Here is a 17,154-nt window from a genome sequence, read left to right on the forward strand (position 1 = left end):
GAGTGTGAGGTTATTTTCCTGACACCACACTCCGAGGGCCCTCACCTCCTCCCTGTAGGCCGTCTCGTCGTTGTTGGTAATCAAGCCTACCACTGTTGTGTCGTCCGCAAACTTGATGATTGAGTTGGAGGCGTGCATGGCCACGCAGTCGTGGGTGAACAGGGAGTACAGGAGGGGGCTCAGAACGCACCCTTGTGGGGCCCCAGTGTTGAGGATCAGCGGGGAGGAGATGTTGTTGCCTACCCTCACCACCTGGGGGCGGCCCGTCAGGAAGTCCAGTACCCAGTTGCACAGGGCGGGGTCGAGACCCAGGGTCTCGAGCTTGATGACGAGCTTCTCGTGTCTGAGCCGTTGAATTGCGACTCCACTGTCTCTGTACTGATGTTTTGCTTGTTTGTTTGCCTTATGGAGGGAATAACTACACTGTTTCTATTTGACCATATTCCCAGTCACCTTGCCATGGTTAAATGCGGTGGTTCGTGCTTTCAGTTTTGCGCCAATGCTGCCAGCTAATGAGGGATTATAGACATTGCTTTCAGTGGAGAAAGAGGTGAAGTCTCAGAGCTTGTTGATCCAAGTCAAAGGGACTTTCCCAGGCACTGAAGGATTTACAGTACTTTAGGCAATGCTAGGTCAAGCTTGAGACTCCCAGTGCAAATTAAACATGTATCAAGTTCCAACTGTAATTGGGCCTATTTTAATACTCGTGGGAGTTGAATAACTGAGATGTTTCTGTGTGTTTGACAGTTTGCAGCCCAGGAGGAGAAGAGGCAGAAGAATGAGAGGCTCCACCAGCACCAGAAACATGAGAACCAGATGAGAGACCTGCAACTGCAGTGTGACACCAACATCCGGGAGCTGCAGCAGTTACAGGTACACTCTCAGAAATAAAGGTGTAGATTTGTTCCTAAAGGGGTACAACTTCTTGTCACTGGGGTGGTACCCTGTAAGGTCCTCCTTTGTACTTCTAGTTATGGTTACATATTTGTACCCACGTTCGTACCTCAGATAGAACCTTTCTCCACAGGTACAAAAGCATGCTTTGTGCCTTTACACTATATAGTACCATCCTTGAAAGTGGCAAAAATGGACCTCTACCATAGACCACTTAAACTTGTACAATATTTCCACTCACGGGTGGCCAAAAATAACTATCTGAAAGCCACTCCCCCGCTGTGCCATGCCTCCAATACAATTTCCCAATTTGCCTTTTTGATTGAATTGTAGAGTTACCACCATTGACTGTATTTGTTAGTAACAGAACCATTGTTGTTAAATTCTTTTATTTTCAGTCACAAGTGAGTACCTAAGCATATATTACCATTAAAATTAAACTCTTTATGACAATACATTACATATCTCATGAGGCCTTATTTTGAAGCCTAGTTTTACTCTAATACAGTGGCATGAAACTCATGGTTTATAGGCTACGTCAGGCCTGCTTGCAAAGTTCTGTAAACATACCCCAAATTTTGGGATATTCTGGTTTGAAGCATTTCCCCCTTATTCCCTCCTGTTTCCAGGAATCTTCTGACTGTGATTTCTAGAAACCTGGGAAATTTAACAGAATTTTGTGCTGGTTTGCAAAGTGATTTGTAATTCCTATTGGAATCCAGCCAGAGTTAGGATATCCAACTGTTGGAATTTTATTCACCTGCAACATGCATTCACAATGACTGCCAGAGTTAACCTTTCTAGCGAAGGCGTTCCGCTAGCGGAACCTCTCGACAACATACATATTTTTTAGAAATATGTAACTTTCACACATTAACAACTCCAATACAGCAAAGGAAAAATACAATTCTTGTTCATCTACCCATCGTGTCCGATTTCAAAAAGGCTTTACAGCGAAAGCACAACATATGATTATGTTCGGTCAGAGCCAAGTCACAAAAACACACAGCCATTTTTACAGCCAAAGATAAGAGTCACTAAAAGCAGAAATATAGATAAAATTAATCACTAACCTTTGATGATCTTCATCAGATGGCACTCATAGGATTTCAAGTTACACAATACATGTATGTTTTGTTCGATAATGTGCATATTTATATCCAAAAATCTCAGTTTACATTGGCGCATTATGTACAGTAATGTTTTGATTCCAAAACATCCGGTGATTTTGCAGATAGCCACATCAAATCCCAGAAATACTCATAATAAACATTGATAAAAGATAGACTTCTCCTTAATGCAACCGCTGTGTCAGATTTTTTTTTTACTTTACGGAAAAAACTTTACGGAAAAAGCATAATCTATCTTCATAATGATCTTTATCAGAATGCACTCCCAGGAATCCCAGTTCTACAGTAAATGACTGATTTGTTCCATAAAGTCCATCATTTATGTCCAAATTGTCACTTGTTGTTAGCGTGTTCAGCCCAGTAATCCATCTTCATGAGGCGCGAGCACTACATCCAGATAAAAACTTGAAAAGTTCCGTTACAGGTCGTAGAAACATGTCAAACGATGTATGGAATCGACCTTTAGGATGTTTTTAATATTAAACTTCAATAATTTTCCAACTACGCCTCCCGGGTGGCGCAGTGGTTAACGGCGCTGTACTGCAGCGCCAGCTGTGCCACCAGAGACTCTGGGTTCGCGCCCAGGCTCTGTCGTAACCGGCCGCGACCGGGAGGTCCGTGGGGCGACGCACAATTGGCCTAGCATCGTCCGGGTTAGGGAGGGAAAATCCTTGTCTCATCGCGCACCAGCGACTCCTGTGGCGGCCCGGGCGCGGTGCGCGCTAACCAAGGTTGCCTGGTTAAGGTTGGCTTCCGGGTTGGATGGCGCTGTGTTAAGAAGCAGTGCGGCTTGGTTGGGTTGTGTATCAGACGACGCATGACTTTCAACCTTCGTCTCTTCCGAGCCCGAACGGGAGTTGTAGCGATGAGACAAGATAGTAGCTACTAAAATTCAAAAAAATATATAATAATAAAAATAATGTTCCAACTGGAGAATTCCATTGTCTGTAGAAAAGCACTGGAACGAGAGCTAACTCTGTCGGGACTGCGCGTCATGAGCCTGAGACACTCTGCCAGACCACTGACTCCTTTATAGCAGAAGCCTGAAACAAGTTTCTAAAGACAGTTGACATCTAGTGGAAGCCTTAGGAAGTGCAACTTGACCCCATAGACACTGTGTATTCGGTAGGCCAAGCATCAAAACTACAAACCTCAGATTTCCCACTTCCTGGTTGGATTTTTCTCAGGTTTTTGCCTGCCATATGAGTTTTGTTGTACTCACAGACATCATTCAAACAGTTGTAGGAACTTCCATCCAATATTACTAATAATATGCATATATTAGCATCTGGGACTGAGTGGGAGGCAGTTTACTCTGGGCACGCATTTCATCCAAAAGTGAAAATGCTGCCCCCTATCCCAAACAGGTTTTAAGAACATTTTGAGGAGACTACCTAAGTCATTTAAATTGTAACAACAATTTCAGTAATAGGAGAAAAAAATCAAACTAACTGATTGGATTCGTTTAGAAACATTTATGTTATATATCTTTGTGTAGCATATGATTAATCAATCAATGTACATGCAAAAACACAGATATTCAAAATATTTCTTTAAAAAATCAACCTGCAGTAGAGCATGCTGGGAAATATGAAGATAATAATTATGGTACAAATGTGGCTTTTTGGGATACCACCCCAGTGTCAAAGCTGTTAGTTTTTTTTAGGTGGCAGAAAGTTAGCATTGTATGGTGGGTATTGAGAGTAAACAAAATACATTTGTCACCTAGGAAATTAACCTTCACATTACCCCTTGTGATGATTGTACCTTTTTATATTCATAATATGGGTTACAAAAATGTACTATTATACTCTTTGTCTGCACATGTACCCTAAAAGGTACGAAACAGTACCATGTGAGATCATTACGTTTATTTAGATATTTTTGTACTCCAGGGAACAATAACATACCCTTATTTCTAAGAGTGTATAGTATAACATGTATAGTACGCGCACATGGATATCAGGGATTCTGTAATTGCACAAGGTGCAATAGAAAACACACACACACTTTGATTCATCTGTGATTCAGTACAGCGTGTAACACCCAATTTGTGTGTTTCAAGAATGAGAAGTGCCACATCCTGATAGAGCACGAGACCCAGAAGCTGAAGGAGCTGGATGAGGAGCACAGCCAGGAGCTGAAGGAGTGGAGGGAGAAACTACGACCCAGGAAGAAGGTAACCATCACACCAGTTAACCCTTCACAGGAAATTATTTATCTTTCTATTGAATATTTGGCACATATTTTGTTTCAGAGATGGAGAGACTTGTAGTTGAAACATATGGTAGGAGGTAGGGTGGGAGGGAGCCTAACTGTTCAAGTGTTGGGCCAGTAACCGAAATCCGCTAGTTTGACTCCTAGAGCTGAACAAGGTGAAACACTTGTCCACGTGCCCTTGAGCAAGACACTTAACCCTAACTGCTCCGCTGATATTGCCTGACACTGACTGTGACCCCACTCTCTGAGGGTGTCTCCGGGTGAATCTCAGGGCGATGTGTAAGAAAACAAATGCGTATCTGGTACATGTGTGAAACAGTACAAATATAAGCAGCCTCCAAATGAGTATTATGTAATCTCTTGCTTGGGATCCGCTCGCCGACCATTTGTCTGTTGTTCTTAGGCTCTGGAGGAAGATTTTGCCAGGAAGCTTCAGGAGCAGGAGATCTTCTTTAAGATGAGTGGAGAGTCAGAGTGCCTTAACCCCTCAGCCCAGAGCCGCATCTCCAAGTTTTACCCCATCCCCAGTGTCCACTCCACTGGCTTCTAGGGGTTAATCCATTCATGGCACTCCGGATGAACATAAACATATATCCACATATCGAAGGCACACTCAATGAATAGATATACACACTTCCGGATGGATACACCCACACACACACATACAAATAGACTGGCGAGCGTGCACACACACACACACACACACAGACAGACTAATAAGACTGAGCCTCTGCTGCCTTGCCCCGTCTCCATTGATGACAATCGGGGACGAAGGGGCGATATCTCCGAGGGTGTGTACCCCTCTATTGGTTTCTGGACGAGGATGGGACAGTAGCCCTCAAGCTACAGACTATGCTAATCATGAAGACCTTTTTAATGGTTATATATAATTGACCCCCTTTTCATTGTATAGGGTCGTGTTCAGTCGGGCACACCGTAGCAACAGTTTGAATTTGTGTTTTTATTGTAGAATTAGTACCTCCCCGTTTCACTCCATTTCAAATCATTTTCCACTGACTGAAAAAAAAGTTTTATTTCTTATAGCTTCCTCTTTTGAAATGAGTTATGAAGGAGATTCTTGACATTATGCATTTTCAAATGTGATACTTTGTGCACTCTGCTCCTCAAATCCTTGCCTCCATGTCACTAAAGTGTCTCAGGCAGATTTAATTTTTCACTGCTGATTCTTTTTCATTTGTGAATCTTTTTTCTTGAAGAATCTAGTGCCCGTATACTTTTATTTCAATGGACTTGCTTTTCAAATTTAAGCTTCCTCTGAAGAAAAAAAACTATTGCTGCTTGATTTTTATACCATTAGTTATTTGCACTAAATCAGAGCTGCCCAACCCTCTTTCTGTAGATCTACTGTCCTGTAGGTTTTCAGTCCAACCCTAATTAAGCATATCTGATTCAGCTGGTTAAGGTCTTGTTGAGCAGCTAATTAGTCGAATCAGGTGTGTTAAATTAGGGTTGGACTGAAAACCCATAGGACGGTAGACCTCCAGGAAGAGGGTTGGGCAGACCTGCACTAAATAAAAAGGATGAAGCAACATTTTGTACCAGAAGTCTAATATAATGAACTTATATATTCAATATCTATGGTGATGTTTGAGAGAGCTAATGAGATGATAAGAATGTACTTTTGGTAAAAGATGAACAGCACATTTTTTTTGTAATGAATCTTGACAAAGGCATGATATATTTTATATGCAATCGCACATATCTTGACAAGATATTGAATTTAGTTTCCAATGGACTAGGGAGTGACTGCCTGAAGTTAAGCATGGATTTCGATACAAGCTTGACTTCTTATGTTATAATTATGGTATCAAAAGTTATTTTTTGGAGCTTATTAACAACAGTTTGGGATTTATATTTTTCTGCCGGAAATGGTTCCTTTCTTCTAGCCTGGAATCCAAACTGAAACACTACTTTCACTGTTGTTTTACTTGAACATTTGTGAAACGGTTGAGATTCCCAGGCTAGTATCTTTCTTCAGGTTTCATGAGCATGCCTTTCATCTTCAGCACAACTCTTGAGATTTGTTTCTCTCTTTTTGAAATTTGGCGTAGTCGGCGAGTGGCCATTTTTGTTTTAGCATATCAAGGAGGGGCTATTAAAATGGTGTTTGTTTATATATCCAGACAGAGACAAGGTTTTCACTGTGGTTGCTTAAATGGTGTTGTTATATAATTCAATAGAAATCTGTGAGGACCTATATGAAGGTCTGTTTTGTTAGAATTTCATGCAAATGTTTGGTATGTCTATGTATTGTTTTTATAAAATTGCCACCCATTAATAAGGTATTATTACATTACCATATTCATCAGTTGACCTGCATGGCTTTTCGGTTTGTTTGTAAGGAAATTATGATACTGTTTTATTATCGTTCATGCTAGCTAATAGCCTTCGTGTTTTCAACAAAACGTATGAAGATACGGTATTCATGCTGTGGCCCTCTGTAGTTATTTTAATCAGACTTAGTCCCGCCCCAAGTGATCTTTATATTCGTATAGCTTCTATTGTATCATAGTCAAATGTTTTGTTCGTTACTTATTTAATCTAAGGATAATGAATATGACGTTATCATGAGTTGAACAGTTTTGATAACATTTTTAGAACTACAGTTTTAGCTTATTTTATCATAGATATGCATGATCTACTCTAAAGTGGTGGTAGCCTATAACCTTCAATACAGTTTAAAATCATTTGTTAAAAAGGAACAATTGGACCTGACTGGTTTAGGCCATCATGACTTCTGATTGGTCCATTTGTCATCTCACCCTTTTTTGATTGGCTGCAGGAACAACAATCAGTCGACGCTATTTTATAATTGGTCTGTAATAGTGGCAAACAAAAACAAAACATCATACACAATGAAGGAGTGCTGTGCACCTTACACAAAATGAAGATACTCTGCCAGTAGTTATTTATGTGGAAATGTATGTTTACTACAGTACAGTATTGTAGTTTCCTCAATTGTCAAATAGTTCATTTAAAATCTGAAATTTAATCTGAATTGAAAATATAATTAAATACCAATCATGTCAATATGTGTTATGTTATTAGTGTCATGATTTCCTTCTGATTTTCAAATTGTATCGTGATTGATTTCAGAATGTTGTTTGAAATTGAACTACCATGAAAAAATAATGTGCATTTTTAAGACAAGTTTACATTATAGTTTTTAGAATGCCTATGTACTGTAGATTTGCATTGTTCTGTAAATAAACAATTTCCTGTATACAATATCGTGTACCTGTTTGTTTCTTCAGCGAGTCTATGACAACAATGTGAACATCACGTTCCACTTTGATTAAATAAGATGAACAAAGCTTTACGTTTATAAAGTGATACCAGTACATTCAAAGGAGATTTTGACAATGGTTTTAGTTTCGTTCGATATGAAATGTTTTTCCTCAAGTACAAAAGTACAATAACGATAATAGTACAAAAGCTATTTAATAAAAATAGCACACCCTGTTCTATTTTTCAACACATAGTTGAACTATTCCTGCTATCAACATGCAAGGAGGTGAATTGGAAAGATACTCCAGATTAAACACAAGTAAAAATAGATCGTAAAGACGTCTTTGACACAACACAATACATCAGCGCATGGAATACTGTCCTGTTCAACAGTTTCTCCTATAGAAAACTATATATTTACATCGGTAATGTCTCCAAGGCATTAGGCCCCAGAATGTATGCTCATGACTCATGACATATTTCATAGGACTTTCACCTTTGAGTATTTTATCAATCATTTGTTTCTCAAACGCCAACATTCCTCTTTCTTCTGTTGGTCACAAGTGTGTATTCTCCTGTGGAAAAATGTGAAATCTTAATGAAACCATATCTCATTTGCATACCTAGGTCAGATCGACACATCATGAATAGCAGGGACACTTGTATTGAGGGTACTATCATGTCAGAATTACATATAGTATCACTAGAATGGACCCTACTGTAGCATCATGCGTAAGGATGTTGGTAAAGGGAAAACTTGAAAAGGTTCTCTGTGATAATTATGACGTACCTTTCTCCCCCTTCCCCCCCCTTTTCCACTCCAGACCAGGGAGGCCTGCCCTTCCTGGGATGCCATCCAGTCCTGGTTTACCAGAATTCAGAGTGAAAGTGTCACAATGGGACTGATTTCATGACTTTGTCTCGCTTGAGTAGCTTAACACAATGGTTTACAAAGACCTGGCAAATGATCAAGAGCGCAACTCTAAAGATGTAAAAAGCGTAATGGTTCAAAAGGTACCTCTCTCGCCTTTGTGACCTGTATGTCCTATGTCCCCTTTCTGTCCTGGCCTTCCAGGGGGTCCCACAGTGTTTCCATGGGCTATGGATGATACATAAGGTTATTTCATAGAAAGTTAAAGCTGAAATCAGCATTTTGGCAAAGCCCCACCAATGTTCAATCGTGACAAATTGGACTTCACACTTGGTACTGTTCTTAATTTAAATGTATAATGTGAAATAAAGTACCAGTCAGAGGTTTGGACACACCTACTCATTCAAGGGTTTTTCTTTATTTGTACTATTTTCTACATTGTAGAATAATAGTGAAGACATCAAAACTACGAAATTAAACATGTAGTGTACTGTAGTAAACAAAAAAGTGTTATTTATTTTATATTTGAGATTCTTCATAAAGCCATCCTTTGCCTTGATGACAGATTTGCACACTCTTGGCATTCTCTCAACCAGCTTCATGATGGAGTCACCTGGAATGCATTTCAATTAACTGTTAAAAGTTAATTTGTGGAATTTCTTTCCTTCCTAATCCGTTTGAGCCAATCAGTTGTGTTGTGACAAGATAGGGGTGGTATACAGAAGGTAGCCCTATTTGGTAAAAGACCAAGTCCATATTATGTCAACAGCTCACATAAGCAAAGAGAAATGACTGTCCATCATTGCGTTAACACATCCGGAAAATTTCAAGAACTTTGAAATGTTCTTCAAGTGCAGTCGCAAACAGCATCAAGTGCTATGATGAAACTGCCTCTCATGAGGACCGCCACAGGAAAGGAAGACCCAGAGATACCTCTGCTGCAGAAGACAAGTTCATTAGAGTTAACAGCCTCAGAAATCAGCAATTAACTGCACCTCTGATTGCTTCCCAAATAAATGCATCAAGTAACAGACACATCTCAACATCAACTGTTCAGAGAAGACTGTGTGAATCAGGCCTTCATGGTCGAATTGCTGCAAAGAAACCAATACTAAATCACACCAATAAGAAGAAGAGACTTGCTTGGGCCAAGAAACACGAGCAATGGACATTAGACCGGTGGAAATCTGTCCTTTGGTCTGATGAGTCCAAATTTGAGATGTTTGGTTCCAAATGCTGTGTCTTTGTGAGATGAAGAATAAGTGAATGGATAATCTTCGCATGTGTGGTTCCCACCGTAAAGAATGGAGGAGTAGGTGTGATGGTGTAGAATTCAAGGCACACTCAACCAGTATGGCTACCAGAGCATTCTGCAGCGATACCCCATCCTATCTGGATTGTGTTTAGTGGGACTATCATTTGTTTTTCAACAGGACAATGACCGAAAACACACCTCCAGGCTGTGTAAGGGCTATTTGACCAAGAAGGAGAATGATGGAGTGCTGCATCAGATGACCTGGACTCCACAATCACCCGACCTCAATCCAATTGAGATGGTTTGGGATGAGTTGGACCGCAAAGTTGAGGAAAAGCAGACAAGTGCTCAGCATATGTGGGAACACCTTCAAAACTGTTGGAAAAGCATTCCAGGTGAAGCTGGTTGAGAGAATGCCAAGAGTGTGCAAAGCTGGCATCAAGGCATAAGGTGGCTACTTTGAAGAAAATAAAATCTAAAATATATTTTGATTTGTTTAACACTTTTTTGGTTACTACATGATTCCATATGTGTTATTTCATCATTTTGATGTCTTCACTATTATTCTACAGTGTAGAAAATAGTAAAAATAAAGAAAATCCCTTAGGTGTGTAGGAGTGTCTAAACCTTTGACTGGTACTGTACGTTAATGAATTGCATTTATACTGTATTATTGTCACCTCTGATGTATTCCATAAGGTCAGTGACATTACTATGGGAACCAAACACACGGCTGAATCCTGGAGCACCGGGAGGGCCAGGGGGTCCTGGGGGTCCTTGAACAACCTGTGCCTTCTCCAGCTGAGACCGGTTCTCAACCACGTCCCTCAACAGACCATGGTCTACGGGATGGGAAACAATCAAGATCAGAGATAGCATATGCATTTACATCCAATGCAAAAGTAGGACTCTTCATTCATTGCCGATGGTCACTATCTTTATTTATCAACATGTGTGTCCCATTGGCATAGAAATTGAATTACTAGAACTGGCACCCCAATTCAAGTCAATGTGCCATTCCTTTGATCCATTGTCATTGGAAACAAATAAGCTTTGAAGAATTGCATTTAAATGTTGTTAAATGTGTCTAGCTCTGAAAAGCATATTGTAGCACTCCGATGACAGTATTGGATATTCAGTTTCACTTACACTTGATGTAGTCAGTCACTCGGACCGCTATATTGGAGAAGTCTGTTTCAGTCTCAGCCAGCCTTCTTCCCTCGCTGATCCTGTGGTCAAAGGCGTGGCCGTACCCAGAGTTACCCTGCTCTCCCTTGTGTCCCTGAGGTCCAGGGGGACCTGGGGGGCCTGGGGGCCCAAACATTCCCCCTCTTAGACCACCTGGTGAGGATAACACAATATGCCAGTTACACCCACTGATACGCACTGATCTGGGGCAGTAACTCAATGCCAAGGGTAAATTATGGCTTTGAAATGAATGGGAGTCTGTCAAATCCCCTATCAATGTCTATTTTTCTTTTTAATAAGTTACCTTTTTATCTTGGGGAGGACATCCATGAAGTGATGTAATTAGGGTAACCTATTGTACAGGCTCAATGCATTTATTCACTTTTAATTCCTGGTTTTAGACCTACAGGGTGGATAATGGAAAACTAACTATTTCTGTACTGTTGTAACTCTAGGAGTCTTTGGATAGTACTGCAATACCATATCATTATCCACTTAGTAGAAAACCATTTATGAAACCCTTATTGATTTGACCATACTCACTCTGTATGTAGTCCTTGACCTCCTCCAGCCGGTATCCAGAGCTGCTGTAGGGGGCCTGTCCTGAAGGACCGGCAGGGCCTTGAGGGCCAGCAGGGCCTGGGACACCAGGTGGACCAGGAGGCCCCTGAGCGCCCAAGGCACCTCTGTATTCAGAATCTAGAAAGGACAGGCAGAATTGACATCAGTTAAACTATTAAGAGGAGTAAATGTGCAGACTGTCCCGTAAGTCCTTCTGGCTCTAGACCTACAGTGCATTCGGAAAGTATTCAGATCCCTTGACTTTGTTACGTTAAAGCCTTACTCTAAAATGGATTTAAAAAATATTTAAAAATTCTCATCAAGCTACACACAATACCCCACAATGACAATGAGAACAGATTTATAAAAATGTGTGCAAATGTATTACAAATATAAAAAACAGACATTTCTTATTTGCATACAGTAAGTATTCAGACCCTTTGTTATGAGACTCGAAATTGAGCTCAGGTGCATCCTGTTTCCATTAATCATCCTTGAGATGTTTCTACAACTTGATTGGAGTCCACCTGTGGTAAATTCAATTGATTGGACATGATTTGGAAAGGCACACACCTGTCTATATAAGGTGTCAGAGCAAAAACCAAGCTATGAGGTCAAATTAATTGTCTGTAAAGCCCAGAGACAGGATTGTGTCGAGGCATAGATCTGGGGAAAGGTAAAATAATTCCTCAGCATTGAAGGTCCCCAAGAACACAGTGTCCTCCATCATTCTTAAATGGAAGAAGTTAGAACCACCAAGACTCTTCCTACAGCTGGCCTCCCGGCCAAACTGAGCAATCAGGGGAGAAGGGCCTTGGTCAGGGATGTGTGTGGCCTCCAACTGCTCTTAAATACAAGTAAAACTAAATGCATGCTCTTCAACCGATCGCAGCCTGCACCTGCCCACCCGTCCAGCATCACTACTCTGGACGGTTCTGACTTAGAATATGTGGACAACTACAAATACCTAGGTGTCTGGTTAGACTGTAAACACTCCTTCTAGACTCACATCAAACATCTCCAATCCAAAGTTAAATCTAGAATTGGCTTCCTATTTTGCAACAAAGCATTCTTCACTCATGCTGCCTAACATACCCTCGTAAAACTGACTATCCTACCGATCCTCGACTTCGGCGATGTCATTTAAAAAATAGCCTCCAAAACCCTACTCAGTAAATTGGATGCAGTATATCACAGTGCCATCCGTTTTGTCACTAAAGCCCAATATACTACCCACCACTGTGACCTGTATGCTCTCGTTGGCTGGCCCTCGCTTCATACCCACTGGCTCCAGGTCATCTACAAGACCCTGCTAGGTAAAGTCCCCCCTTATCTCAGCTCACTGGTCACCATAGCAGCACCCACCTGTAGCACACGCTACAGCAGGTATATCTCTCTGGTCAACCCCAAAACCAATTCTTCCTTTGGCCACCTCTCCTTCCAGTTCTCTGCTGCCAATGACTGGAACGAACGACAAAAATCTCTGAAACTGGAAACACTTATCTCCCTCACTAGCTTTAAGCACCAGCTGTCAGAGCAGCTCACAGATTACTGCACCTGTACATAGCCCACCTATAATTTAGCCCAAACAACTACCTCTTCCCCTACTGTATTTATTTATGTATTTCTTTTTCTCCTTTGCACCCCATTATTTATATTTTTACTTTGCACATTCTTCCACTGCAAATCTACCATTCCAGTGTTTACTTGCTATATTGTATCTACTTTGCCACCATGGCCTTTTTTTTGCCTTTACCTCCCTTAATCTCACCTCATTTGCTCACATCGTATATAGACTTATTTTTCTACTGTATTATTGACTGTATGTTTGTTTTACTCCATGTGTAACTGTGTGTTGTTGTCTGTGTCGAACTGTTTTGCTTTATCTTGGCCAGGTCGCAAATGTAAATGAGAACTTGTTCTCAACTTGCCTATCTGGTTAAATAAAGGTGAAATTAAAACATTTTAAAATGTGACCAAGAACCCAATGGTCACTCTGACAGAGCTCCAGCATTCCTCTGTGGAGATGAGAGAACCTTCCAGAAGGACTGAGGAGTGACTTCCAGAACTATCTCTGCAGCTCTGCACCTATCAGGCCTTTATGGTAGAGTGGCCAGATGGAAGTCACTCCTCAGTAAAAGGCACATGACAACCCGCTAGGAGTTTGCCAAATGGCACCTAAAGGACTCTCAGACCATGAGAAACAAGATCCTCTAGTTTGATGAAATCAAGATTGAACTATTTGGCCTGAATGCCAAGAGTCACGTCTGGAGGAAACCTGGCACCATGGTACTGGCAGCATCATGTTGTGGGTATGTTTGTCAATGGCAGGGACAGGGAGACTAGTCGGGATCGAGGAAAAGAACGGAGCAAAGTACAGAAAGATCCTTGGGGTGGCAATCTTATCACGTGACTATTTTAAATCAATTGAACTACTTAACAAAATCCATCTGTAGGTCCCGTCCCACCATTTGGGAAACACTTGCACACACTATGGTTAAAGAAGCTAAGGGTGTGTGTATGAATCTAAATGAGAATCTGACATGGCTGTGTCACAGTGATTCCTTACCATTCATTAGAGTGAGGACCCGTCCAGCCACCTCATGGGTATTAAAGCCATAGCCTCCTCTCCATGGGATCCCTGGGATGCCAGGAGGTCCAGCAGGGCCAGGAGGACCGATGACGTAGCGTCGCACTTCCTCACCTGAGAGGGGTACGGATCAGGCAAGGGCACTTCATTGACTGTCTCATGACACAATGTTCTCTTTTTTTCCCGACCCGATTATCAACATTTGTGCTCAAACAACTGACTTACTCTGTAGAAGGCTGATGATGTCATTTAGCGATGTACTGCCTCCACCGGGAGCGCCAGGCGGGCCTGGAGGTCCAGGCACCCCACTAGCAATACCTCCACCTGAAATGTCAACAGAAGTATTAGATCCAGGTACACATACAATATGATATACTTCATATATGTACTGCTTTTGATAAGATGTTTGTCTGGACTCACTCTGGATGTACGCGATAACGCGACTAGCAAGATCGTCCACTGACTCCACTGATCCGTCACCAGGGGGCCCCGGTACACCCGGAGGACCCGGAGGTCCCGACATGTACTCCCTGACACCATCGCCTCCATGAAGGACAACACAATACACAAGTTACTGCACTGCTAACCAGTAGCGTAGGAAAGGTTTAAGATCTTGAGGCACCATTTTAGTTAGCCTCAACTACGCAAACAACAACTAAATCATGTTTTGTCGACCATATTATCCCATGGAGGTCACGTATGCTATCAAATACTGTAACGGTCTTTGGATGGATGTAGTTTAGCCCCACTCCTTTTCATTGGGGGGTAAGAAGAAAAAGCAGATCATCTCACTCACTCTTGAGGTATTCTGTGATGTATTGGCGGACGTCCGGTGTTCCAGACCCAGACCCAGGTGGCCCATCACGGCCGGGAGGTCCAGGTGGACCTGGTGCTCCAGGGGAACTCCTGGATGATCCACCACTGGAGTAGCCAGGGATACCTGGAGCACCTGGAACGCCAGCCTCACCTAATGAAGATATAAGTAGGCTTAACTTACACGAAGGATCCACATTGAGTGATAAACATTGTTCATGTGATGCTCCAGAGCTTTTGTATAATATGAGCCAGTAGATTTGAAAATAGTGCTCATGAGCCAAAACAGGTCCCAGTTTTAATTATTTTTGCAATTCGTATGATATGTTATGAATGTATAAGTGCTTAAAATCCCAGACTGCATCTTTAAAGGGGTGTAAGGGTGTACCTTTTGGACCCGGTTGTCCCTCGGGGCCCTCTGGACCTTGGGGCCCTGGAAGTCCACTGTCCCCTTCTGGTCCTGGACCTCCAGGTTGTCCCTGGGGTCCAGGGAAACCTGGGGAGAAAACAATACAATGAACAATACAACATATACCCAAAAGGATCAAGTAAATTCAGAAGTAAATGTTGGTTGTAACCCAAGCCACAGGTGTAGGCTTGAATGTTTAATTATGCTTCTGATAAATATTTGATCCACCCACCGACACCGGGATCTCCTGGAACTCCTGGTAAACCGGGCTGACCTGGGTCACCTGAAACATAGGTCAAATTGCGTTAAGGTTGACAGTCTATCACAAGGTCTGCCATGTAAATAATATGTGACTGAGCCAGTTCATAGCCTACTATGACATCAATCCAGCCCTTTGACATGGACAAGCATTTAAAAATTGCTTACCTTGGTAACCCTGGGGTCCTGGTTTGCATTAGGAAACAATAAAATGATTTACAAGATGAGTGCACATAACCTCTGTTTCGACCAAACTGACTATGATAAAAACACAAATGGTATAGACAGTGAGTTGGACTCCTCTGTACCTGGTAGGCCAGTTGGGCCAGCAGGTCCTGGGGGCCCAGCGAAGAAGGTTCCTGAAAGACAACACAGTGTTACACTACAACACTGCATTGTGTTACATTACGTCGCCTTCCATATCATATCATACCATATCATATGGGGTGGCAGGTAGCCTAGTGGTTAGAGCATTGGACTAGTAAACAAAAGGTTGCAAGATCAAATCCCTGAGCTGAAAAGGTAAACATCTGTCATTCTTCCCCTGAACAAGGCAGTTAACCCACTGTTTGTAGGCTGTCATTGAAAATAAGAATTTGTTCTTAATTAACTGACTTACCTAGTTAAATAAAGTTAAAATATATACTGATCAACAGCTTCTAACTTTGACTGTAGAGTTATTGTGATTGTGTTGAGTGATCAGATGGTAACAGTATGGAGAGTGAGTGTAGGTTTGGTAAGGGCCACCTACCTGAGTTTGGCACGAAGCTACCTGGCTCTCCCTTATCTCCTCGGGGGCCAGGCACACCAACACCTGTGGTTTAGTTGAAATTCATCAAAATGGTTTGAATAGTAACTTACCATTCTTACAATAGCTTAATTATTTTACAATATAATTTCAATATAATATTATACATTCTTCTCAGGTAGAAATGTTATGGCTTACCTGGTACACCTGGCTCTCCTTGAGGACCTTCAGGACCTGGGGGACCCTTACCTGGTACACCTGGCATGCCTTGAGGACCTTCAGGACCTGGGGGACCCTTACCTGGTACACCTGGCACTCCTTGAGGACCTTCAGGAACTGGGGAACCTTTACCTGGTACACCTGGCACGCCTTGAGGACCTTCAGGACCTGGGGGACCCTTACCTGGTACACCTGGCACTCCTTGAGGACCTTCAGGACCTGGGGGACCCTTACCTGAGAAGGAATACGGTATGAAATTGCTTTTTAAATAGTACAGAATCCAGTAGAAAAAGGGATCAGAACAAAATAAAATAAAACAGCTATACATCCAAAAATACATTGAAGTCCTAAAGTGCATGGAGAATGAACCACATGGCTTACCTAGAAGACCCTGGGGACCTGGTTCTCCTGGGGGCCCTGGAGGGCCAGGTGGGCCAGGAAGACTAGCCACAGGTGCACGTCCTGTTGTAAGGGGTAATGTAAGTTTAGAGGTAATAAGAAAGTCCTATACTATTACGAGTCTAAAACAAGAACCTATTTTCACAAGTCGGGTAGTTACAAGCCGTCTGGAAGAATTCATTCATATAAGCCAAACATACTCACTCTCTGTGGTTTCCACAGTCTGTACAGTAATACCAGGCTTTCCCTGGTCTCCCTTCTCTCCTTCCTCTCCCCTTTCTCCCCTGGGACCTATAGAGACAAAGACAATGAACAATCAAAGGGAAAGTACGTACAGTATGTGGACCCTG

At 42.0% G+C, this 17,154-nt stretch overlaps 2 protein-coding genes across 3 annotated transcripts in view; one reads left to right on the forward strand and one right to left on the reverse strand.

Annotated features, from left to right (window-relative positions):
- Positions 1–7,493, forward strand: part of LOC112235239 (serine/threonine-protein kinase 10) — a 38,947-nt gene extending 31,454 nt beyond the window's left edge. The window contains exons 16-18 of the mRNA XM_024403656.2: positions 748–873; positions 4,090–4,203; positions 4,648–7,493. Coding sequence (XP_024259424.1) covers positions 748–873; positions 4,090–4,203; positions 4,648–4,794 — 387 coding nt within the window. The 3' untranslated portion in view covers positions 4,795–7,493. The remainder of the gene's footprint in view (positions 1–747; positions 874–4,089; positions 4,204–4,647) is intronic.
- Positions 7,494–7,615: 122 nt separating this feature from the next.
- The window catches only part of LOC112235238 (collagen alpha-1(XVII) chain-like), a 29,509-nt gene continuing 19,970 nt past the window's right edge, over positions 7,616–17,154 (reverse strand). The window contains exons 35-52 of one of the 2 annotated variants that reach the window (XM_024403655.2): positions 17,009–17,095; positions 16,787–16,867; positions 16,589–16,639; positions 16,190–16,252; positions 15,747–15,797; positions 15,607–15,624; positions 15,413–15,463; positions 15,160–15,267; positions 14,755–14,925; positions 14,379–14,501; positions 14,184–14,282; positions 13,938–14,072; positions 11,351–11,506; positions 10,769–10,960; positions 10,300–10,461; positions 8,512–8,592; positions 8,284–8,355; positions 7,616–8,068 (exon numbers count right to left, since the gene is read on the reverse strand). In XM_024403655.2, coding sequence (XP_024259423.1) covers positions 8,019–8,068; positions 8,284–8,355; positions 8,512–8,592; positions 10,300–10,461; positions 10,769–10,960; positions 11,351–11,506; positions 13,938–14,072; positions 14,184–14,282; positions 14,379–14,501; positions 14,755–14,925; positions 15,160–15,267; positions 15,413–15,463; positions 15,607–15,624; positions 15,747–15,797; positions 16,190–16,252; positions 16,589–16,639; positions 16,787–16,867; positions 17,009–17,095 — 1,751 coding nt within the window. In that variant the 3' untranslated portion in view covers positions 7,616–8,018. Of the gene's footprint in view, positions 8,069–8,283; positions 8,356–8,511; positions 8,593–10,299; positions 10,462–10,768; positions 10,961–11,350; positions 11,507–13,937; positions 14,073–14,183; positions 14,283–14,378; positions 14,502–14,754; positions 14,926–15,159; positions 15,268–15,412; positions 15,464–15,606; positions 15,625–15,746; positions 15,798–16,189; positions 16,253–16,486; positions 16,640–16,786; positions 16,868–17,008; positions 17,096–17,154 lie in introns of both variants that reach the window. The other variant, XM_024403653.2, reaches the window with a different exon arrangement.

The sequence above is a fragment of the Oncorhynchus tshawytscha genome, linkage group LG02, assembly GCF_018296145.1.
Source record: "Oncorhynchus tshawytscha isolate Ot180627B linkage group LG02, Otsh_v2.0, whole genome shotgun sequence".
NCBI classification, from domain to species: Eukaryota; Metazoa; Chordata; class Actinopteri; order Salmoniformes; family Salmonidae; genus Oncorhynchus; species Oncorhynchus tshawytscha.